The sequence below is a fragment of the Trichoderma breve genome, chromosome 3 (assembly GCF_028502605.1).
Source record: "Trichoderma breve strain T069 chromosome 3, whole genome shotgun sequence".
In the NCBI taxonomy this organism is placed as follows: Eukaryota; Fungi; Ascomycota; class Sordariomycetes; order Hypocreales; family Hypocreaceae; genus Trichoderma; species Trichoderma breve.
The window spans coordinates 2,106,249-2,128,278 of NC_079234.1; the positions used below are offsets into that span (position 1 = coordinate 2,106,249).

At 51.9% G+C, this 22,030-nt stretch overlaps 9 protein-coding genes across 9 annotated transcripts; 5 read left to right on the plus strand and 4 right to left on the minus strand.

Annotated features, from left to right (window-relative positions):
• Positions 1–478: 478 nt before the first annotated feature.
• On the minus strand, positions 479–1,392 carry T069G_05084 (uncharacterized protein; the record flags this gene model as incomplete). Its single annotated transcript, XM_056172294.1, has 2 exons — positions 479–903; positions 1,131–1,392. The coding sequence occupies 2 exons, from the start codon at positions 1,390–1,392 to the stop codon at positions 479–481; spliced, it is 687 nt and encodes a 228-aa protein (XP_056029152.1).
• Positions 1,393–1,519: 127 nt separating this feature from the next.
• T069G_05085 (rasGEF domain-containing protein) lies at positions 1,520–5,252 on the plus strand (the record flags this gene model as incomplete). The annotated part of the gene is made up of 5 exons (XM_056172295.1): positions 1,520–2,176; positions 2,247–4,529; positions 4,596–4,812; positions 4,875–5,145; positions 5,225–5,252. 5 exons carry the CDS (start codon positions 1,520–1,522, stop codon positions 5,250–5,252), a joined length of 3,456 nt encoding a protein of 1,151 aa, XP_056029153.1.
• Positions 5,253–6,451: 1,199 nt separating this feature from the next.
• Positions 6,452–7,472, minus strand: T069G_05086 (uncharacterized protein; the record flags this gene model as incomplete). Its single annotated transcript, XM_056172296.1, has 3 exons — positions 6,452–6,606; positions 6,699–7,229; positions 7,319–7,472. The coding sequence occupies 3 exons, from the start codon at positions 7,470–7,472 to the stop codon at positions 6,452–6,454; spliced, it is 840 nt and encodes a 279-aa protein (XP_056029154.1).
• Positions 7,473–9,223: 1,751 nt separating this feature from the next.
• Positions 9,224–10,724, plus strand: T069G_05087 (GDSL-like lipase/Acylhydrolase family domain-containing protein; the record flags this gene model as incomplete). Its single annotated transcript, XM_056172297.1, has 3 exons — positions 9,224–9,365; positions 9,457–10,553; positions 10,647–10,724. 3 exons carry the CDS (start codon positions 9,224–9,226, stop codon positions 10,722–10,724), a joined length of 1,317 nt encoding a protein of 438 aa, XP_056029155.1.
• Positions 10,725–11,525: 801 nt separating this feature from the next.
• On the plus strand, positions 11,526–13,018 carry T069G_05088 (SCA7, zinc-binding domain-containing protein; the record flags this gene model as incomplete). Its single annotated transcript, XM_056172298.1, has 5 exons — positions 11,526–11,553; positions 11,616–11,738; positions 11,819–12,301; positions 12,374–12,550; positions 12,612–13,018. 5 exons carry the CDS (start codon positions 11,526–11,528, stop codon positions 13,016–13,018), a joined length of 1,218 nt encoding a protein of 405 aa, XP_056029156.1.
• Positions 13,019–13,934: 916 nt separating this feature from the next.
• T069G_05089 (zinc-finger of nitric oxide synthase-interacting protein domain-containing protein) lies at positions 13,935–15,440 on the minus strand (the record flags this gene model as incomplete). Its single annotated transcript, XM_056172299.1, has 4 exons — positions 13,935–14,083; positions 14,272–14,755; positions 14,819–15,342; positions 15,431–15,440. The coding sequence occupies 4 exons, from the start codon at positions 15,438–15,440 to the stop codon at positions 13,935–13,937; spliced, it is 1,167 nt and encodes a 388-aa protein (XP_056029157.1).
• A 648-nt stretch (positions 15,441–16,088) lies between these two features.
• Positions 16,089–17,191, plus strand: T069G_05090 (acyltransferase domain-containing protein; the record flags this gene model as incomplete). The annotated part of the gene is made up of 3 exons (XM_056172300.1): positions 16,089–16,306; positions 16,372–16,592; positions 16,677–17,191. The coding sequence occupies 3 exons, from the start codon at positions 16,089–16,091 to the stop codon at positions 17,189–17,191; spliced, it is 954 nt and encodes a 317-aa protein (XP_056029158.1).
• A 427-nt stretch (positions 17,192–17,618) lies between these two features.
• On the minus strand, positions 17,619–18,685 carry T069G_05091 (protein kinase domain-containing protein; the record flags this gene model as incomplete). The annotated part of the gene is made up of 2 exons (XM_056172301.1): positions 17,619–18,542; positions 18,617–18,685. The coding sequence occupies 2 exons, from the start codon at positions 18,683–18,685 to the stop codon at positions 17,619–17,621; spliced, it is 993 nt and encodes a 330-aa protein (XP_056029159.1).
• Positions 18,686–19,530: 845 nt separating this feature from the next.
• T069G_05092 (septin domain-containing protein) lies at positions 19,531–21,468 on the plus strand (the record flags this gene model as incomplete). Its single annotated transcript, XM_056172302.1, has 3 exons — positions 19,531–20,125; positions 20,184–20,573; positions 20,633–21,468. 3 exons carry the CDS (start codon positions 19,531–19,533, stop codon positions 21,466–21,468), a joined length of 1,821 nt encoding a protein of 606 aa, XP_056029160.1.
• Between the last annotated feature and the right edge of the window lie 562 nt (positions 21,469–22,030).

Sequence of the window (22,030 nt, forward strand, 5' to 3'; positions counted from 1 at the left end):
AAGGAATGCTCATATGTTATCCGTATTTATGAGATGACAGCTGCAGCAAGCAGAATAATCAAGCGTTTTTCCATTCTAGGCAATGGAGTCGACCAACTTGTAAGGTAGGGATTGATGGCAATGGATCAGATGGATGGATGGCTTACAAGAGGTACCATGCACTGCACATGTGCCTGTCTGTGCGCCCTTTGCGCGTGTTTGGAGACCCATTCACGCACCTATTGATATCGTATCTCATGTAACTGTTCCATTCAATGTTCGAGAAATCGTTGCTCGTCCGTTTCTCAAGCACAAATCTCCAATCATGGACAAGCTCCGGCACGATCGTGGGTCCATCTAGCTTGATTGATGCATTCAATTCAAATGTTGAAATTTGTTGGTGCAAGTTCCATCAATCCATGTACCGGCCTAACACATCAATGGCTGGCGTGCTGCGAGGTTTCAACGGTTCAGGAGGTACTGCAGCTATCGCTTCCTCCTAGTGGCCAGCCACCAGTTCGAGCGCGCGCAAGTACCTGGTACGAAGCATGTGGCCGGCCGTCTGTCGCTGCCCGGGGTAGCTGTACCTGGCTGCGTGCATGGCGCTAAGCTGGAGCGACGGAGCATAGCGAACGGGGCTCGTCTCATTTTGGGGGTCCATGAGAAGTACGGAGTACATGCAACTGTCTCGTTTCCGCCAGTCTGATGTCGCGCGTTGCTCGTGCTGCTTGAGCCTGCGCTTCCACTTCCACGTTTGGTTGTGAGATCGACGGCATGCTTCAGGTGCGTCGAGTCCCCCAGCAGCTGTCGGATTCCAGAGGTTGACGGCGCGTGGGGTTGCTGTAACGGGCAGTATCTGGGCCTTGTACTTCGCTAACGCTGCCAGAACCGATCCATTGTAGAAGTGGAGGGCGCCCGCGCCCACTAGCACATGGGAAGATACAGCGCCTCCATCAGTGCTCTTGTCTCGCCTAAATCCCCCCCCCCCCCCAGTGCCCGTAACGGCCTAGCAGCAAGCGTGCCCTTTCTGCAGCAGCGCCAGAAACACAGCAAGGCCACCACCCCAATTGCCGCCACTCGAAACTCCAGTCGACGATAGCCTCCCCTTTCCCCCCCAGCGATCTGCTGAACATCTCCGGCCCATCGAGCACGTCTCGCCTGCTTCCCGCCTGCAACATTGGTGGCATGCTCATTGGCATTGGAATCAGCCCAGCGCGCGCCGCCATCGGCTTGCAACAAGGCTGACTCGCGGACCATGTCCTGCGGTGATTTTGTCGCCATCTCATCCTGATCTGATCTGATCCGATCCGCCTCGACTCGACTCGACTTGCCTCTCTGCTGGCACAGATCCTCCGCGGCCTCGAGCGCAAACTGTGACTCGATCGCCATCTCGCCCATCCCGGCCATCGCCATCGCGTTTGGGCCTTTGTCGAAGCCCCCTTCTCACTCCGACTCTCTCTTGCGCGCTCTCTATCGCTCCCCAACTTCTCCTTTCCCCCCCTCTCTCTAGCTCTTCCCCCACACGCGCGCGCCAAAAACTATGGACGGCGTCGTGGGAACTGCGCCGCCCGGCAGCATGTACGTCCGTGCTCTCTACGACTACGAGGCCGACGACAGGACCAGTCTCAGCTTCCACGAGGGCGACATCATCCAGGTCATCACCCAGCTCGAGAGCGGCTGGTGGGACGGCGTCATCAATGGAGTGCGCGGCTGGTTCCCCAGCAATTACTGCCAGGCCATCACTAGCCCCGACGAGTTTCCCGACATGGGCCAAAACGGCCATGTCAACCACCACATGGAGGACGAAATGGAAGAAAACGAACTTTACGAAGACAGTGCCGACCAGGACGAGGACTCCGAGGGCGAAGGCTTTGGCAGCCTGCCGCTCGAGGGCACCGACATGGGCGGCGACAAGTCTCGCGCCGACTTTTGGATCCCGCAGGCCACGCCAGATGGCCGCCTCTTCTACTACAACATGATGACGGGCGATCGCAGCATGGAGCTGCCGCTGGAATCGCCCGTGTCCTCGGCCGAGACCGGCCCCAGGGACCGTATGAACGTTGCCATGCCCGAGAAGACACGGCCGCCGCCAGAAATGATGGCGCGTGGGCTAACCCAGGACGAGGACGACGACTCGGCGACTTCAGCTTCAGAGGCTGAAGGCGAATCTCTGATGCTCGCGTCCAGAGGGTCTATGGTAAGTACATCTGTCCATTAAACATGGCCAAACAAAAAAGACAAGTACTTGGAACTAACTCTCTATCCAGCCTCGCATTCGAGGCTCATTCAGTGCCGCCCTCTCCCCGTCAACATCAATGGACTCGATGAATGGCACTTCTCCCGCTCGGCGCAAGAGAAGCGATGCATACGCCCTCGGATTCGCCAACACCAACCAACCACCAAACATTGCATCGGCCACATCATTCACCAGCACCACCTACAACGTGCCGGCCACCACCAGCGTGCCCAAGTCTTTCTTCGATGATGGATCCACGCCACCCCTTACCTGGAGTCTCCTCGTCACCAACATGAAGCGCGCCATCGACCGATATCGCGAGGCCGTCACCAACAACGCCCGCTCCGAATACGTGGCCAGGGCCGAAGATATTTCCGACCACCTCAGACTACTTCTTGCCGCCGGCTCAGGGACCACGGACAACCATTCTGGCCAGCCTTCCATCATCTCCACCAACAAGGCACTCTACCCCCACTTCCGAGATATGATGTCCAAGTTTTCCAAGTTGGTTATTTCTTCACACATTGCTGCCGCCGATTGGCCCAATGCGGAATCCGTTCAAAAGTGCCTCCAGGAGGCCGACGGCGTGTTGGGTGGCGTCTTCAGCTACGTTGAAGTTGCCAGGCAACAGAGAGGAGAGGACATCCCCCGACTTTTCCCTGGCTTTGTCATTGGCAGCACCTCAGGTGGGAGCTGGCAGAGCAACGGACTAGATTTCCATGATCTGATGTCCCCCAACTTCCTTGACGATGAGGAGGGTCTCACCGAGCCCACCGCAGTCCTCGATGGTAATCTCCTCGAAAGGTTAGATGAGCACAAGAGAATTCTCGTGTCTAGTATTCGAGAGCTAGAAAAGAACCTGACAGCTCCTGAAAAAATCATCTCACCTCAGCGACACGAGGCCATTGCTAACAATGTCTGCTTTGCCGGTGGCAAGGTTGTAGAGACGTTTAGGCCGTGGATTGCCATGATTGAGTCCGTCGACCTGTCATCTTTGGGCAATACATTCCAGACGCCGCAGCTGGAAGACTTTAGCATCAACAAGCAATCGCTGTACGACAACATTGCCGACCTCATGCTAAGCTGCCAAGCCGTCGCCGGACCCCTGGCGGACGAATGGTCAGAAGTTCGGGGAGAGCCTCTCGAGAGCCGTCTCGACTATGTTCGCCAATGCGCGAGAGCACTCGAGACAAACTCGTCGCACACTGGATTCTCCCTACAGCTGCTTTCAGAGCAGGTCCTAATCAACATGCAGCAGCAGCAAGCAAAGGCTCGTCAACCACCGCGGGGCCAGCTCCAGCGAGGAGAGACTATGCCTTACGACAGACCTCATCAACGATCGGACTCAAGGACCGCACCAGTCCGACCGCCACTCATCACCACCCAGTCATACTCCGAGGGCGATGCACCCCCCGGATTCTCCAGAAAGGGCGACTACTCCAAGGTCAAGAAGATCTTTGGAGAAGACCCGTCACCACAGCTTCAGCCGGACGAGGACACGCCCGAGTTCCTGCTCCTGGACCACGAAAACGACCTGTCTTGGGATGCAAAGGCAACCACGCCCACAGTCAAGGGAGGATCCCTCTTGGCACTGGTCGAGCAGCTCACGCGCCATGATAAACTTGATTCGAGTTTTAACAACACCTTCCTCTTGACTTATCGATCCTTCACATCAGCACGCGAGCTCTTTGAGATGCTGGTTCAACGGTTCGGCATACAGCCTCCGGAGGGCCTCACACAACAAGACTATGAGTTGTGGCGAGACCGCAAGCAGAAGCTCATCCGATTCAGAGTGGTCAACATTCTCAAGAGTTGGTTCGACAGTTTCTGGATGGAAGAGTTCAACGACGAGTCCAAAACTCTGATACGCGACGTGTACACGTTTGCGAGAGACACTGTCAAGTCGACTGAGACACCAGGTTCAGGGCCGCTGATGGCGATCCTTGACCAGAGGCTCAGCGGCAAGGAGGCTGGCGCCAGGCGCATGATTCAAACCCTGAACCAGAGCACGCCAACGCCCATCATTCCAAAGAATATGAGAAAACTCAAGTTCCTGGACATTGACGTGACAGAGTTTGCTCGCCAGCTGACAATCATCGAGTCTCGGTTGTACTCCAAGATCAAGGCCACTGAGTGCTTGAATAAGACGTGGCAGAAAAAGGTTGCAGACGGCGACCCTGACGCGGCTCCGAATGTCAAGGCTCTGATTTTGCACTCTAACCAGATGACCAACTGGGTGGCGGAGATGATTCTAAACCAGATGGATGTCAAGAAGCGAGTTGTGGTGATTAAGCACTTTGTTGCTGTTGCCGACGTATGTTTGCGGATCCTGGCCCTTTTGAATTAAAGATAAAAACAGGTGCTAACACAGTTGTACTAGAAATGCCGAGGCCTCAATAACTTTTCCACGTTGACATCCATCATCTCAGCTTTGGGCACGGCGCCTATTGCGCGTTTGAAGCGAACCTGGGATCAAGTCCCTCAGCGAACAAGCGTTGTTCTGGAAACGATGCGTCGACTTATGGCTAGCACCAAGAACTTTGGCGAGTACCGCGAGGCGCTTCACGTTGCCAACCCGCCGTGTATCCCCTTTTTTGGTGAGTTTGGACTCTTGAGCGACCGCGTGGTTAAGAATGGTAGTTTTAACAGGAGAACATAGGTGTTTACTTGACCGATCTCACCTTTATTGAGGACGGTATACCCTCGGTGATTAAGAAGACCAACTTAATCAACTTTGCCAAGAGAGCAAAGACAGCCGAAGTCATCCGCGACATTCAGCAATACCAGAATGTGGGATACTCTTTGCAGCCAGTCCCTGAGCTGCACGATTACATAGTGAGCAACATGCAAGCTGCAGGAGACGTACATGAGATGTACGACAAGAGTTTGCAGATTGAACCACGCGAGCGTGAAGACGAGAAGATTGTCAGGTATGTACAACAAAGCAAAGCAAAGGAGAACTTTGCTTCATCTATTCATTCACATTTGCTAACGAATCGTGTGATGTAGGGTGCTTGCTGAATCTGGCTTTTTGTGAAATACTCGCCCCTGAACACCAAAGCCCTGAACCTCTGATACTGTTTGAAACAGGCAGCAAACTGGGCCCATATATAAGGACGCTTAACGTGTTGTACAATGAAGAAGCAGAGTGTATAGAAGAGAAGTACAAAGCATGTTTGAGAGAGTGGAAACAGAGAAATGATACCAAGAGGATCTAGAATGGGGAGGATTTGGCCACAAAAAAGGTCATGCCGGAATGGTCTGGTACTATATCGCAGCGGAAGTTGGATTTCTTCTTCTTTTTTTCAGGGACTCGAGGCGCGAAAAAGAGGGGGATAATTGAAAGGGAAGGGAAAAAAAGACGAAAAGAAACAAAAGATGCAGCCGAGCCTGGACGGCCCTTGTACAAAAATGCTGTCATGGATTGATTGCATTCAAGGTGTCTTGGTTTCCTGATTTCGATCAACATCCAAAGACTCAGAACCAACAAAGGGCGTGGGTGATGGTTGGACGTTGAAATGCATCGGCACCATGAAGAGCAGTATGGATTTTACCGTGGTTTGCCGCCTCTGACGATTTTGTGATTATGATTCGCAAACAAAACTTGTTGGCATTCTCGTTGGCGCCTCTGATGGGTTTTGATATGGCTTGGCTTGGTTTTTTAAGGCTCGAGAAGGAACTTGGGTTCGCATGATGCAAAGAAAACAAAACAAAACATTATTCCATGTTCTCAGTTTTTTCTTTATCCGAGGGATGTTTTTTTTTCTTTCGGACTCTTGAGCTTTGGGCATCTTGATTTAGAGTTGGATGGAAATTTCTCTTCGTCTATTGAGGAAATGTCGAATGGCGATTGGGAAACTTGGAATATCATACCCGTTTTATATATATACATATATATATCCAACGCTGCATATATATATGGTACGGCTTATTTATGATGGTATATACTTGTTTTGAACGTTTAGCATTAGTGTTTGGAAATCGAATCTACGAAAGGCTTGCATTGAAAGTTTGGACCATTTTTGAAGTCGTGTATATCTTTTTTTTTTTCAAGCGTGAGAAGTAACACTTTTTGTGACGAGCAGATATAGATAAAGTATCATACACACAAACACCTTGTTTCCATACAGGCAGAATTAAATAATTGATACAAGATGGTACTCCTTGGTACAAAATCGACAAACGGACAAAAGGGGAATTTAGGAAAAAAGCAAGACAGAAATTCATCGACAAGATTTAATGTCGGTGCAGCTTATTCTTGATTCGCTCCCCCAGACTGGGCTTATCCTTGTGATGACGGCCTGAATCCGAGCTCTTGCGGCCAGAGCTGCCGGCCTTGTGGTTGTTGTTATCGTCGTCGTCTGTCTTCATGCCCTTTTGCTCCATCAAGCCTATATAATTTACATGGTCAGTAGGAGTTCACCATGTCCATAAGAAGAAGAAATAAAAGAGAGTATAGGGGAAAAGTAGGGGGGGAACATACGATCAGCTTCAACTCCAGCCCCAGGCTTCGCAGCATCAAAGTTCCCTCCATCAGCCGCAAGCCCCGTCGTCTTAACGTAGTCGTCTTCAGAAGCTTCCCACTTCTGATTGTTGTCGCGCTGCTGGGAATTATCCTCAGGCAGCTTCTGCTCCTTCGGCTTGTTGTCCTCCTCCTGCACGGCGTCGCTGGAAGATGCGGCGGCGGCGTTTCCGCCGTTTTCCTTGGCGAGCTCTTCGACGGGGCGGGGGCCGGCGCCAGTGAGCTTGTCGAGTGGTTTGCCTTCTTCGGGGTTTGCGTCGTCGTCTGCGTTTGTTGTGTCCTTGAGATTACTCTTGGCTGTTGTGTCATTGAGGTTGCTCTTGGTTCTATCCTGGAGTTGACCACCAATGGGTTCTTGGGTTCGAGGGCTTTCGGGGAGGGGTTTGTCCTTTGCGGAGGAAGAAAGGGCGTAGTATTCGTTTTCGGCGAGGTCTGAGGGTTCGTCTTCTTGGCCCTTTAGGTTGGATTCGACCTTGTTTTGGTCCTTGGGATCTATATACGGACGCTTTTGCGTTAGTCATTCATTGGTCGGAGGAGGCTTGAGATATGGTATCATGTATGCAGCTAGCTGTCAATCATACCCAAGTTGCCGGCGTCATAAGGCTCGCCCTTGGAAACATCGCCAGTGGCCCCCGAGATGGGCTCTTTGTGGGTTTCGTCGGTGTTGGAGTCGCCCCAGACGGCCTTTGCGGCGGATGTCGCGAGTTGGTTGATGGTCTCGATGGCGGAGGACATTGTGTAGATGATGTGCGTTTAGTGATTTATGGCGTTGGAAAGCAGAGGTTACGTAGACGAGATGTGTCAATGATGAGTGTTATAGTATGAAGTTGGTCTAGCAGAAATCACTTGGAATTGGGGGACAGAGAGAGATCCGGAGGCGGCCCTTTTAATAAACACTGGAGAGCAATTGGGTTGAAAGCCCGCCTCTGACGTCGACGTAGCACGGCCTTCCAAGCTGAGGGAGCGACTTTGGACTAACAGAATCCGGGATTCTACTCGCTGAATGGCCATGGCGAGCGAGGCTGGGGGGAACAGACATGGACATGGACACACGTATGACGGCATTGATGGAGGGGATTGGCGTATAGCCAAGTTTTGCGTGTACTCGTACATACAGCTATTCAAATAGAGTACATACAAGAGGTGGGGGAATTGCCCTTGTACTGCTGCTATTTTTGACAAGCATAAACCTTAGTACCTAGAATGTTCCGGTACTGCAGCATTATCTGCAGTTCTGAAGCTTGGAATTTGCTGGGTTGGGCTGGGAACAGCTGAAAGGGGGTCGATGGGCGATGACGCAAGGCTCTCGTTGTTGGATCGAGATCGTCGCCCTTTTTCAGTGGGGAAAGCGTGGGAACGTGTGAGAGGGAGAGTGTCACTGGGGGGCTGCACGTGAATGACGTATGAAGGCATGGACAGTGACAGGTTAGGTAATGTTACTCTTAGGGGTCCAATACGTGTACTGTACTTGATGCTTGTATTTTATTCCCCATTCATTGCTTCCAGTTGGTTTCCTCTGATTTTACGCCGGTGCATGTTTTATTTGATGGCGGGAGATGGGCAGATTGGAGATGGAGAAGTGGGAATTCATCAAGGTGGGCCAAATGCAATGCACATTAAGGTTGCTGCTCTAACTACAGAGCTGGGATAATGGAGCTGGGGGAGTATTAAGACAGCTCCCGGCACTACTACTTTACTTACAGTAAGTAATCCATATTGTCGAATGCATTTTCACGAGCCTTTTACCTCTCCCTCTGTTCTCGTTGCACCCGCAGCCTTGTTCGTTATGCGGCAAGATAACATGGCATGTACCCTGCAAGGTACCCGGCAGATATTACCTCTACTTAACACCACTTGAATCCTCTCTCCCAGTACATGAACCCGCGTGAATGTGAACCAAACCCTTGAACCCTTGATTCCCGCCTCAGTCCCGTGAGCCGTCGCAAACGGGCTAACTTAGACTCATCCAACTAAAGCCCCTGACAAGCTGCAGCAAGTAGGAGGTCGCGGCCGCGGCACATGGATCGACGGTAGCCTATAAGCGTGTCCGCGCCCAACAAAATCGTGACCCCGGGACGAGGCTAGGCTCTGTTATCTTATCTGTTCGCGTCCCCAGGCAGATGCCACTGCATGACAGTTGAGTCTGTATGACAGTTAGTCTGTCAGTCAGTATGGCAGCTCACACGTATTATTATTAGTAGGTGCGTTTGCAGCCGCATCTTATCTACCGATGTATCCGTATATATAGGTAAACGGGCCGTGTAATTCAAAAAGACTCACTCACAAAACTACTCCTACCCGCATCAGATCAGCTTCATTCTCCAGCCCAACGAGTTGCGACCCCCCGGCTCTCCCCAACGCCGGGGCAATCCGAAGCATTCGTCTAAACCTCTACGCGCGCTCAAATGTCTTGAGCTGCCATTTGTTTGTCTTTTTTGCTTCATCTGCTTTTTTTGTCTTTCTCTTTCTCTTTCCTTATCTCCAACATGATGCGGTATCCAGACGTTGCAAACTGGCTGCTCGTCTTGACGCTGGCCTGGGCTCCCATCCGCAGCCTCGGCCTAGCCATACAGCCATACGAGCATCGCTTGGACAATAAACAGCTGATCTTGGGACAGCATCGTCCAGGTGAGACAGCGCTGTCCATCCTCCGTTCCTTGCTTTGCGTCACTTCAATAGCGCTCCTTTCCACTAACCTGCGTCTTACAAACAACCACAGAATCACCCTCCACAGCCTACCGATCCCAAGCTCCTTACGCACCGCCCTTTCCCAGCAGGCCAGGAAACCGTCCGTCAGGCTTCATCGCTCTCGGCGATTCATACTCTGCCGGCATCGGCACAGGCCTATTCAACGGCACCGAAGATGACTGTCGCCACGGCCACAATGCCTACCCCATGCTGGTCCAGGAAGACCTCAGCCGCAGCTTGGATGGAGGCGAGGTCCCTACCTTTCAGTTCCTCTCCTGCACGGGCTCAACCGTCAACGATATGCTCGCTGGCGCGGAGCACAGCCAGATTGACGAGTTCAACACGACGGCGACGGCCGACTTTGCCCTCCTATCCATCGGCGGCAACGACCTGGGCTTTTTCGAAATCATGAACAGCTGCATCTTTCGCTTCTACAGCTTCTACTCTGGCACCTGCGAGTCTGCTCTTCGTCACGCCGACGAGCAAATGGCCAGCTCCGATTTTGAACACCGCCTTCGACTCGTCATTATGGAGATTCTCGATCACGTCCGGTGGGAGAAGCGGCCGTGGTTTACCATCACCGTCACTGGATACGCCCGCTTCTTCAACGCCGACACGGAAGAGTGCGACGATTACTCCCTTGGCATGTGGTGGCGAGGCCCCAAGCTGAAGCGGGAGCTTCGACAGCGCATGAACGACATGGTTGTCGACGTCAACAACAAAATCCGCCGCTCAGTGGACGCCATCAACGCCGCGTTTGCAGAGCCCAGGGTCCTCTTTGTCGATTACGACGACGCCTTTGAGGGCCATCGCTTCTGCGAGCCGGGCGTTGTCGAGCCAGACTATGCGAGAAACGAAACGTGGTTCTTCCTCGTTGGCGGTCTGGACAACTCGGAGACGCCCGTGCTCGGGGCCACGGACGCCCTGCTCCCTCTGGACTCCCCGCTGGTTGATCCGGTCAACTGCCTTGGACCAGCGCAGAAATCCGGGGACTGGGGCGAGATGGCCCTGTGCATGATGGCCACGGCGGCTAGCAAAGATGCAGAGCTGCGAAAGGCAGACGGGCGGGTCGTGGCGGAGAATTCCATGTGGTATGTGCCCACATATTACGGCAAGACTTTTCATCCGGTAAGCTTCTCCTTTTCTCTTTGTTTCTTTTTCCATGTCTGTCATCTGCAGCCAGCCAGCCACAACAAAACAAGATGCTGACTCTCTGTGTAGCGCAGTCTTGGCCACATGGCAATGAGGGACCGCATATACAAGGCGTGGCGTGAAAACAATATTCCAACGCTGGGATGATTTGGGAGCCTATCATGGCCAGTGCATTTTCTTTATATCTTATATCATATTATACCCCTTTCACCTAAAGTACACACCCACACATAACTGGTGGATTCCTTTGGCTGCTGACGCCCCTATCTAGAATGATTGGCTTGATGTTTTCTTGAATATACCGCGGCGTTTTCTGGGTTCAGCGGTCTAGATAATATAGTAGACTTTGATATGGATGCTTGTGTAAAGTAGCGGAGAATGAACAAATGGGTCGCTGCGATCCCCATGGGGCCGACTAAGGTACCCTCTCACTAAAGTAGTGCCGTAGAGTGACACCCGGACAAGGTTGGTTGGTCTTCGGGAGAGTGCATATGTACCTATGCATGCATGTCACTGTTTATTTTATTTTCAGTATTGTTGTATAGATCAATAACATACCGAATGAGGACCTTGCCTATTATTCTATTGTATTTGAAATTTACAATGATGCGAAATGAATTGCAACTGAGCTCAGATTCATTCAATGCGATAAATCATCAGTGGGTTTTCAGTAAGTGGTGCTGGTACGTACCGCTGAGCCTCCGCGATATCTTCGGAACATTGTTGTTGCTTCCGACGTCGCCCATTCCACCCAAGACACGTGAAGTTGGGTTCCTTGGACATCAGCCTCGCGATCGTCACTGTCCGTCTGCAACTTATATCCAACATCCAACGCTTGCAAAGTGCTGTCGCGCCTTGCTGTACTTGCTACAACTGTTCCTCACCGTGTTCATTCGCCGTTGGGCCAAAAACTGCACATCCTGACATCATCCCGGCGCAGCGGCAATCATGGCGCCAGACGCAGAGTCGCGCAAAGGTGGGCAGGCGATATCATCATTTGCCGTACATATAACAGCTCGTTCCAGCTCACGCTTCTAGGCGCAGACCAAACAATCAAGGTCGCTTCCAAAAAGGACTCCAAGAATGCAACAATAAAGCTTAAAAAGTCGGTTCCAAAGCATAGCAAGCCGGGCAACTGGATGGATGGCAGCGTCATCGATGGTATATATCGCCCAGCCCTGTTTCCCTCTCTTCTCTACTTCTTCTACTGCCGCTGAATTCTGATGCTGACTCTGCGCAAGAAGAGAAAAAAAAGACAAACAACTCGTCACCCTCGGTGCCAGTATCTCCTGGGCCCGTCGTCAACCAACTAGACGACTTATCCCGCGAGACTTTTGCGACTGGACGACCCCTGGAGGACAACCCGGAGCTTCAACAGTGCAAGCATTGCAAGAAGAGCATATTGAAAACGGCTGCCAAGGCCCATATAGCACAGTGCCTCAAGGTCAAGAAAGAAAAGGCCCAGCGGAAGAAGGAGGCTCGAGAAGCTCGAGAGCGAGCAAAGGAGGCGGCCCGGGAAGAAGAGGCCAAGAAGAATGATGACGACAACGCAGATGGCAAAGACGAAGACAGTGACGCCGAAGAGGAAAAGAAAGCCGGCAAAAAGGCCGCCAGCAAGAAGCCAGAGGTCAGCAAGAAGCGCAAAGCCGATGCTGATGCAGACAAGGGGCCGAAGGCAAAGAAGAAGAAGGATGAGCCAAAGGCTAAGCTCCCGAAGCCAAAAGGTATGTTGTCGCGAGAAGAAAAATTACAGTACCCGGATAGATTCGCTGACTCTTCTTGTTTTCTCCCTGCAGGACCTGTCGATGTTGAGCGCCAATGTGGTGTCATTCTACCCAATGGCCAACCATGCGCTCGTTCTTTAACGTGTAAAAGTCATTCCATGGGAGCAAAGCGTGCTGTATCAGGAAGATCTTTGCCCTACGACATGCTTCTAGCCGCGTACCAGAAAAAGAATCAAGCCAAGCAGCAGAGTATGTCCCCCCACTGCCACCAATTACACATTCTCTATCCAGGGGCTAATCGATACTACAGAAGCTGCGTTGGATGCAAACGCACCTCTTGAGGACGACGACGACGCTAATAACGGCCCTGTAGACTCTGATGAAGAGACAGGCGCCGTCATGAGTGCCTTGGCCCACTGGAACCCTCAGCCCCTAATCCCACAACCCGTCTTCACCCCCATCAAGCGCCAGTACCAGCTTGCAAGGCTTCATGAGCAGTTGCAAATGGCCACCAATGGAGGCCGCACAAACATCTTCAAGGTCACCGGCTTTGGCGCTCAGAGACTGCCCCCGGGCCACCCTGGGCTGTTGGATAACGAAGACGCTCCGGGCGAGCCCGACGTAGAATCCATGTCCATCCCGGGGTCAGCGAGGCAGGCCAGCTTCGGCATGCCTGCGCCGCCACAAAGGCAGGCCTCGGTGGCAAGCCGGGCATAGAAAGCTGGGCGTAGAAAGCATAACCCTTGACATCCTTTTTACCATTCTCCTTCTTCCTTTTGATTTTGCGATTACAGCAGCAGGTTGTGCATGGACAAGGCGTACGGTGTCTTTCCAAGTTCTCTTCTTTTGGAACTCTTTTTTTATTCAATCTTCCTTTTGGGTATATACCATTTTAGGGAATGGCTTTCGGACTAGGAAATGGGTTTTGATGATTGAAATGACTATCCTTTTTATATTCAGCGGCACGGGCAGCGACACAGCGCGGTATTGGAATACTGTGCCCCCTGCTTGTTCTTTTCTTCTACTTCTTTTCGAAGGTTTATCATATTCATTGTATAAACGCATCTTTGTATAGATACATTATTGGAGACAGCCATACAAGGTGTATCAATAGAAGCCGACTCGGTCAGCGTTCAGATCATTGTACAAGATTTAATAAGTATGTGTTTGTGATTGAATAGCTGTCTATGGTGCTTCTATACAGGGGCTGGCTATATTATATTAGCTATCATCAATGTGCCTGTTATATCCAAAGATACAAAGCAAGTCTATAGTATATTGCAGTCTCTTAATTTGCTCCCGGTCAAAGCAACAGAGATGCAATGACCTACTCTTCATCTCTCCGTCCACAGGAGGCGGCTTAACATGGCAGCCGCCGTAGTGGCTCGCTGGGTAAAGTCTGAGCTTTTCCTCGGGGGGACATTGCAAGATGATGACCAGCGAATGGACCTTTGTCCGCACTGGAACATGTGTTTCACCTTGCTGGAACCATAGTTAAAGGTCTTCTCGGAGGGCACGCACTCGAGAGAGTTGATGGGCAGCCTATGAAGCCCGAAAGATGGTGGACTCAACACTTCAACCTGTTGGCTCTCTGATTCATGGACAGCGATCAATTGCTGTCACTGTCGCCTAATCAAGCCACCAAGAGGTAAGAATCTCCTCGATATGGCGTAAAGCACATGGGAAGCTTCTCAGGCCTCTTTGAAAGAGCAGCTGGACTGAAATCCTCCTTCAATGCGGAGTTCTGATACACCGTTGGTTGCTTCCAGGTGCTACCCGAGCCTGTTACTCGAGTAATGCAGTTGTCCATAAAGGAGCTTGAGGGTCAATACGGTGCATTTCGGTGCATTTTGGCACCATGTCTTCCCTACGGCGATGAATCTGAGCCAAAGGGCATGATAGCTCAGAGTGTAAATCAAATCACGCTCAACATTGAAAAGCAACGCTTGATTTTTCCACAGTACGCGAACCGCGAGAAGCGAAGCCGGTTCCTTCTGACTTTAGCTTGATTAGTCCTGTCGGCAAAGAGTCCTTTGCGCTCGAAACCTTGGTGGGCTTGGTGACGACGGCGACGGGCGTGCTGCAAACAAAGCACGCAATGTTTGTTTCTGTCTCTTGGGCTTGCACTTTCTCCGAAGGAAGAAGAAACTGCTTGACGCAGCTGAAGCACAAAACGTGGCCACACTTGTCCGCCATGATCGGGCTGGAAGCGTTGGAAAGGGTTTTGAGGCATGAAGGGCATGTTCTGCGCGATTCCTTGGTGGCTGAGTCTGTGGTCTCATTAAACTCGATTTTCAACAGTTTCTGGAGAGAAAAGGGGTGGGCGTCATGCTCGGCAGAAGCAGGACAAGTGGGCGTTGTTTTGGCCTTCTTTGCAACGGGGGCCAAGCCGCTGTTTTGCACATCCGGAGTGAGTGAAGGTGTCCAGAATGACGGAAGCGTTGGTTTGGCGGCCTGTCATGACAAGATTAGCATTTAACTGGATGTGGTAGCAACAGTTGTGTAAGCTCTGCTCACCTTTTCGTCATCAATTGCTTTCCTAGCCTTTGCCTTGTCGTTTTCCGCAATCCGATCAAGCTCATCCGCATCAAGGGCAAACTTTCTCTTGGACCCAGCGCGAACGGTGGCTTCTTCTTCTTTTTTACTCTCTGCCGCAGCACTCGAACTTGGCTTGCCCTTATCCGAGCTATTATTCGTCAACCCAGCCTGGGTCAGTTCGAAATCGCGAATGGCTCGCTCGCGCTCCTCGTCGTCGCCAATGGCCCGTATCCTGGCAGCCTCCTTCTCTGCATTCTGACGTGCCTTTTCTGCCCGCTTGAGCTCCTTCTTCTGTGCCAGGAGGTTCTCCAGGGCGCATTCGCGGCAGAAAATGTCCCCTCGTGGGCACGCGACCGGCTCTCGGGCGTTTTCCAGGCAGAGGCTGCAGAATCCAAAGGGCAGGAAAGAGTCTCGGTTGAGCTGTGCGGATTTTGAGCTCCAATTCGACTTGGCCTGCTCTCTTTCGTACGAGGTGAAGACGGGGCGAGTCGTGTTTCTTTTGCCTGTGATCAGGGAACTTGGTGGTTAGCTTCTGGGAGCTCAAACTGGACTGGGAGCTGCCCAGCAAGAGAGAGAGAGAGAGCTGCCTACTATGTGACATTGTGGCTATCTTTGCCACAGATATGCAAACAAATGGCCTCTGATCGATTCAACAACGCTAGTAAATAACCCGAGCCGTAACCACAAAATGATTCCGAATCGGCACTCGTATCGTATCGTATCGTATTGTATGTACAGCAGTTTGTAATGTAGATGCAAAGAGTATCGGATCTGACTTTAGCTTGAAGCAGCGCGATGCTTGGACAAGGTACGATACTGCCCATCTAGGATTAGCCACCTCCATCCTGTAGCTCGACTAGTACCAAAATAGAGAAATGCCAGCCCCAGAGTCTTGAAATGCAGGTGCACTTCCGGCTGCCATTGCCCAATCACACCCACTACGGAGCGCTTGTGGTTCAGGCATTGGGCGCTATATTCCAGCGCTGCATCAACCACTGACAGCGGCCAAGTTCAGCCGGCTAGCTGCAGCATTTTAGCAGCCGAGTTTGTTGGCTCCCCAAGAAAAAAAATAGGAACCACGGCAGAAAAAAAAAAAAAAAAAAGGCTCGGCTCCATCTGCTCCATACTATTTATTATATGTGCCTTCTCACCACCATGGCCTCCATAAGTGCCTGTCATGGAACCCAGCGCCGGGCCATCATTCCGAGCCAAAGCTATTCTTAACAGCCAAACATAGCCCGGAGCTCAAATGTCGTCGAATCCAACGCCCGCGTCACGGCCCGGTGTGCCCTGGCGGCTCGCCTCGGTGGCCGTCATGAGCAGCGTCGGGGCCGCATCACGAGCTTTCCTCTACGGCCTCAACCGGGTCGAGGTCACGGGGCTGGACAACCTGCTGGGCGTGCTGGACCGCCGCAAAAACGGGCAGCGAGACCGCGGCCTGCTGACTGTGTGCAACCACGTCTCCGTGTATGGTATCTCAAATGAAGAGCCAAAATCAATTGCTATAAAACACTCTTGCTAACTTAGCCCAGACTCGATGATCCCTTGATCTGGGGCATCCTCCCGCTGCGATACGCCGTCGACGTCGAGAACCTCCGCTGGGGCCTTGGAGCCCACGACATCTGCTTCAAGAACCGCTTCTTTTCGGCCTTCTTCAGCTACGGCCAGGTGCTGCCCACCCACCGGCTGTGGCACTCGCCGCAAGGGGGCTTATACCAGCCCACCATTGCCCAGGCAATCAAGCTTCTCTCAAGTCCCTCATCCGTCATCAAGCCCTCCGACATGACCTTTTCCACCAACGGCACCGACTCCTTCGTCTCGCCCTCTGCCTTTGCAGCCAACCACTATGCCTGGGTCCACATCTTCCCCGAGGCCTGCTGCCACCAGAACCCCGAAAGTACCCTGCGCTACTTCAAATGGGGTGTATCCCGCCTGATTCTCGAAAGCGACCCGGCACCAGAGTTTGTCCCCATGTTCATTCATGGCACGCAGAATATCATGTCCGAGGATAGAGGGTTCCCTCGTTTCCTGCCGCGCATAGGCCAGCGAGTACGAGTCATGATTGGGAAACCAACTGACGTCGACAGCCTCTTTGGCCACTATCGCACTTCTTGGAAGAAGATGGTTGAGAAAGCCGGTGACCCCGACCAGCTGAGACACGACCCAGAGGCAGTGCAGCTCAGAGTCGAACTTGCAAAGGCGGTTCGCGACGAGATTCAAAAGCTCAGGTTGAGTATGGGATTCGCTCCCGAGGAAGATGAAACAGCCGCCCTTGCCGAGACGTGGTCCAAGGAGCCAAATAAACGTAAATTCAAGAGCCCCGTAGATGGCAGCCTTGTCAATAGACACTGAATCCAAGCGCTACAAAGTCAAATGGTAAAAGTTCCCATTTCTTGTGACGGAGTGTGCAAAGCCCAACATGAAAATATTCTGGTTTTGCTTCTTATTAAAAGGATGGATATCTTGTCCTGCCCCCCTAAAATCATGAGCGATAAACTATCAGTATCAGTAATATCATCCAGCTACCGCCAAAGCCCGGATTTGTTGCGACAGCTCTAGTCTGACCGTAGTATTCCCACACCGTCTTCTGGACATGTGTAGATGATCTCTTTTTTTTTATGTAGGTATGCAATTACGCTGTCTTGATCGCCAGCCAGAAGTAATAACGAGTCAACTTTTTCCCCATACAATCGAAAAATGGACAGGATTGACCATATGTATGCCTGCTAATGGCCAGCCCTGCAGGATCCTGGTGCGCAGGATACGCCACAAGCTATGCCTAGTAGTTGTTGTCAAAGGCTTGTGAGGGGACCGCCTGCTGGAAACTCCGCGCCTGGGCTTGCAGGGCTGCTTGCTGTTGTTGCTGCTGCTGCTGTTGTTGGAGGACGAGATCGTTGAACCAAGGATGCTGCAGGGCGTCATGAGCACTTATGCGGAGCTCTGGTCGAAGCTGGAGCATCCGTTGAATCAGGTCGATTCCACTGGGGTCGATTGCGTGAAGAATGTTTCGCAAATCTTGGGTCGCGTACATTTGGAACGTGGGCTTGTACTCTGGGAGCTGGGTAATGCCGGGCCATGTGCGCTCGGTGGGTGTGCCCATGATGCGGAATATCCTGACAATCTGATCCTCGTTTGTTGTTCCGGGGAACAATGGCCGGCCAGTGTACATCTCAGCCATGATGCATCCAGCTGACCAGATGTCGATGCTCGTATTGTATGTCCTACTACCAAGCAAGACGTCTGGTGCACGATACCACAAGGTCACGACCTCGTTGGAGAAGGTGTTGACGGGGATGCCAAAGGCACGGGCAAGACCGAAATCACCAAGCTTGAGACATCCTTTGCTGTTAATAAGCAGATTTTGTGGCTTGAGATCTCGATGCAGGACTCGGTTCTGATGGCAGAAATCGATGCCCTTGAGGAGCTGGTACATGAAGGACTTGATCGTCGTAGGCTTGAGCGCGCCGCGTTCACCGTGGGTGTCCATGTATCTCTTCAGATCGCCGTCCATGTACTCAAACACAAGCATCAGCTTGTTCTCGGTGTGAATAACATCGTGAAGTCCGACAATGTTCTCGTGTTTGAGCTCCTTCATCAGCGAGATTTCTCGGATGGCGGTCGAGGGCGTGCCCTCCTCGGAATCGAGGTGAATTTCCTTAAGAGCAACCAGCTCTCCGGTCTGGCGGTTTCTCCCTTTGAACACCTAGCAAAACGGATGATGGTTAGCCGACATGTCCTTTGACCGCATGGCGAAGGGCTGCAAAAGGACCAACTCACAGTGGCGTACGTGCCCTCTCCGAGCTTCTCCAGTTGCTGGAACGAGCTGGGATGTCTCTTGCCGTCCATCTTGGCGGTTCTGTGTCGTGTCTTTGACTCCTGACAACCGAACAGCTCGTCTGCCTGTCTCCAGATAAGTCAATACCCAAAATGCTTGATGTCTCCCCAAGAGGCTGGAAGCTAGTAGCACCAGATGGGAATACAGAGGAGGACCGGGCTGCCCCGCTATTGTGGGCCGCGGATATGCACTTAGATAAGCCGTATCGAACTAACGCTGAGCGCTGTCCCTGCATTCCAGGGATCTTAAAGGGGTGTATTTCTAACACGGGGTGCGAGCTTGCCTCTGTACTTTGGCTGTTTGTCACTACAGGACGGAGGACAGCTGCGGTATGCTGTGTCGGATGCTGGACGCGGAGCATTACAGAAGGTCATAGGCGGTTCGTTATTGGCTTCGTGAAAAGCAGGAATACCACGCGCTCCGTTAGCAGGTGAGGGAATAGATGAGCATCTACCTTCATCTCTGCCTCTATCACACCTTATTCGCCAGTAGTTCTCTAGCGGCTGTCTGTCACAATTGTTCGAACGACTTACATCCGATCGTTGACAAAGTAGGGAGTACGACGCGCAAGGTACCGGAAAGTCGTTCCCCGCTCTCCGCCGTCGCGCATCTCCACCGCACCGCCTGCCAAGTATACCTGCGCAGTACTCGGTGAGACGGTACCCATACCTTGCTCAACACTGCGCTGTCGCGTTAATCACCGGTCGAAAGTCTCCCCCAACGATAGATCAACTCTAAATCACACGTCAGCCTTCATCGCATTTTCTTTCAACAAAGTGCTTGGTCGATCCCCTCCAGATATCTTCCGTTCTCTGAGTCTTTCAGGTCCGCTCATTGCTGGAGACTCGCGCACAACATGCGACCAGTTCCGGCCAGCGGCAGCGCATCTGCCCATCATGGGCGCTCCGACAGTTTGACGCCCACTGCGACGATTCCCCAAATGACGTACTTTGTCGGAACCGAAGATTCAATCAGCGACTTGGGCGAGATGAGCTTCCAGACGCCGCGGTTCCCGTACAAGAACGAGTATGAATCAAATGCCCGGGCTGGCAAGAGCTGTCACCGATCCAACATGTCAGCCTCCACATCTATCTCGTGGCCTTCACCGTCTCTCTCGTCCCAACCCGGCGGCGAAACGCCTCACGACCTCTCCAGACCAATGACTCCCGTCATGTTGGGGACTTCTGGCCCCGAGTCCGTCATCAGCGAAACCTCGTCGCCCATGAGCTCGCCTGTCGCCTCCATGTCTGCCAGCCGAATCAGCTCTTCTCTAAGTCTAATCGGCCCACACCAAGGCGGCATCGGCCTTTATCAACATGCCAACGACGGTCTCGCAGGGAGCCATACACCACAGCTCATTATGCCTAGCTTAACGGTTCCTCGGCGTCGGCCGTTTTCGGACACGGGAAAGACTTTGGGAAAGCTCAAGGTTCTGGTGACAGGCCCAGATGGTGTGTATCTATCGTGGCGATACTTGAGGAGAAGTAACTGCTAACCAGAACATAAAAGGGATCGGAAAATCAACTTTGATCACGGCTATTGCACAGTGCAGCGAGCATATTGTTCATGTTGACCCCGTTACGAATCACAACAAGGGCCAAGTATCCGAAGTATATGCTAGCACCCGCCCCTACCCGTGGTGGAGAGCAGAGCTCGACCCTTCTGTTGCCCCAAGGCGGCGAAGTTCAGCAATGGATGAGATGCTGGACCGTAACCTCTGTTTTGTGGACTGCCCTCCACAGCAAGATTCCGAGGCTGCGCATCCGGCCGTCCGTTATGTCGAATCACAGCTCTTTCCATTATTGCACCGGCCAATCAGTGATGGCGACCTGTGGAATCTCCTAAGCAACGGGACTGAGCCTATCGTTGATGCAGTGCTGTATCTGCTACCCCATACTGGTATGTTACTTGCTCATCACTCAACCTTGAACATGTTTGAGTCTAATATGATACAATAGGTCCCGAAGCCGCAGATGTAGAGGCAATCAGACTGCTGCAAAACACCACTAATGTGATTCCCCTGTTAGCCCGTGCCGATGAGATCAGCAACGACGATGTTATTGTTTCCAAGCAAACCATCGATTATTGCCTGCGTGACAAGAACGTTGAATATTTCTCGTTTAGTGCCCCTGGAGTGTCTTCTGAATCATCGGATATCTATGCCGTCTCGAGCATCTCCGACTCTGATGACGATGTAATGGACGCCAGCGTGTTGATGAATTCAGAATATGTCCGCCCACTTGTCGCTACAGATCTTCATAGGCTCGTGGAGCAGCTCATGTCACAAGATGGTAGCGCCAGGCTTCGACATGCCGCCTCACTCAAAGGTGTCAGGTGGCGGCGACAAAAGGCCAGCAGCTCCTCATTGCAGTCAGCGCTCATCTGCCGCCAACCCATGAGTGTGTACCCCTTGTCCACTCCCTCCTGGAATCGTTCATTCCTCCCCGAGCAGTACCACCGCCCCTTGGAAATGGCGAGTTGGGCAGAAAGCTTGCGGCAGAGCCTAGAGGCAGAACGCCTTTGCGAGGTACCGATGCAACTTCTTGGGCCAGGTATGACGATGAATGGCATGCCACTGGCAAGAGTGAATCAGAAGCCAAGGCGTCAGAAGCACAAGAAATCAAAGCGTGAAGAAGTAGTACCACACCACCAGGATCCGCTCGGACTGTTGGGACTGGCTGGTCAGATCAAGTGCAACAGCAGGCTTACTCTTGAGCTTGTCAGCAGCATTGGAGTCATTGGATTTTTCACATCGTGGCTTGTCCGTCCAGATGGAATGGTCTCAAGATGTTGATGTGTTTCACGGTGTTACGGTCGAGGCTTTCTCTCTCCCCACTTCACTGCTTCTTTCTTTCTTTTTCCTTTTCTAACCCCTCCATGTCCAAGCCTGTGTTTCCATTTTTTCTTTGGGGAGTTTCGTTGCCCACTTGTTGCAGGCAATAGTATGAGGGCCGTAAAATGATGCCTCGACGTTTTTGTAATAGCATATCATGAGGTGGATGGTACATGTGTCTAGATATATATTAATTTACTCTCCCATATTCAACATCTTTACTTGAGCACCTCGCCTTTGTAACAGATGCATAGTCTTGATATTGTCATTCTATAAAACCACTGTAGACAGAATATACTATTGCAGCTTCTCACCAAATAAGTTGGATTCTTGATCTATGTAGGTTCGCTCGTGAGTATTAGTCAGCATCCAGCTTGAGCGGACCTCTAGGCAGCTTAGAGCTACCCTGAAGCTGTTCGAAAAGCTTCTCAAGTGAGGAAAATTCGGCCATTATTCATCTACCATTCACATAAAATCAGTGTCTGGAGCTCATCATTATTACCATTTCTGTTATTATTTGAGT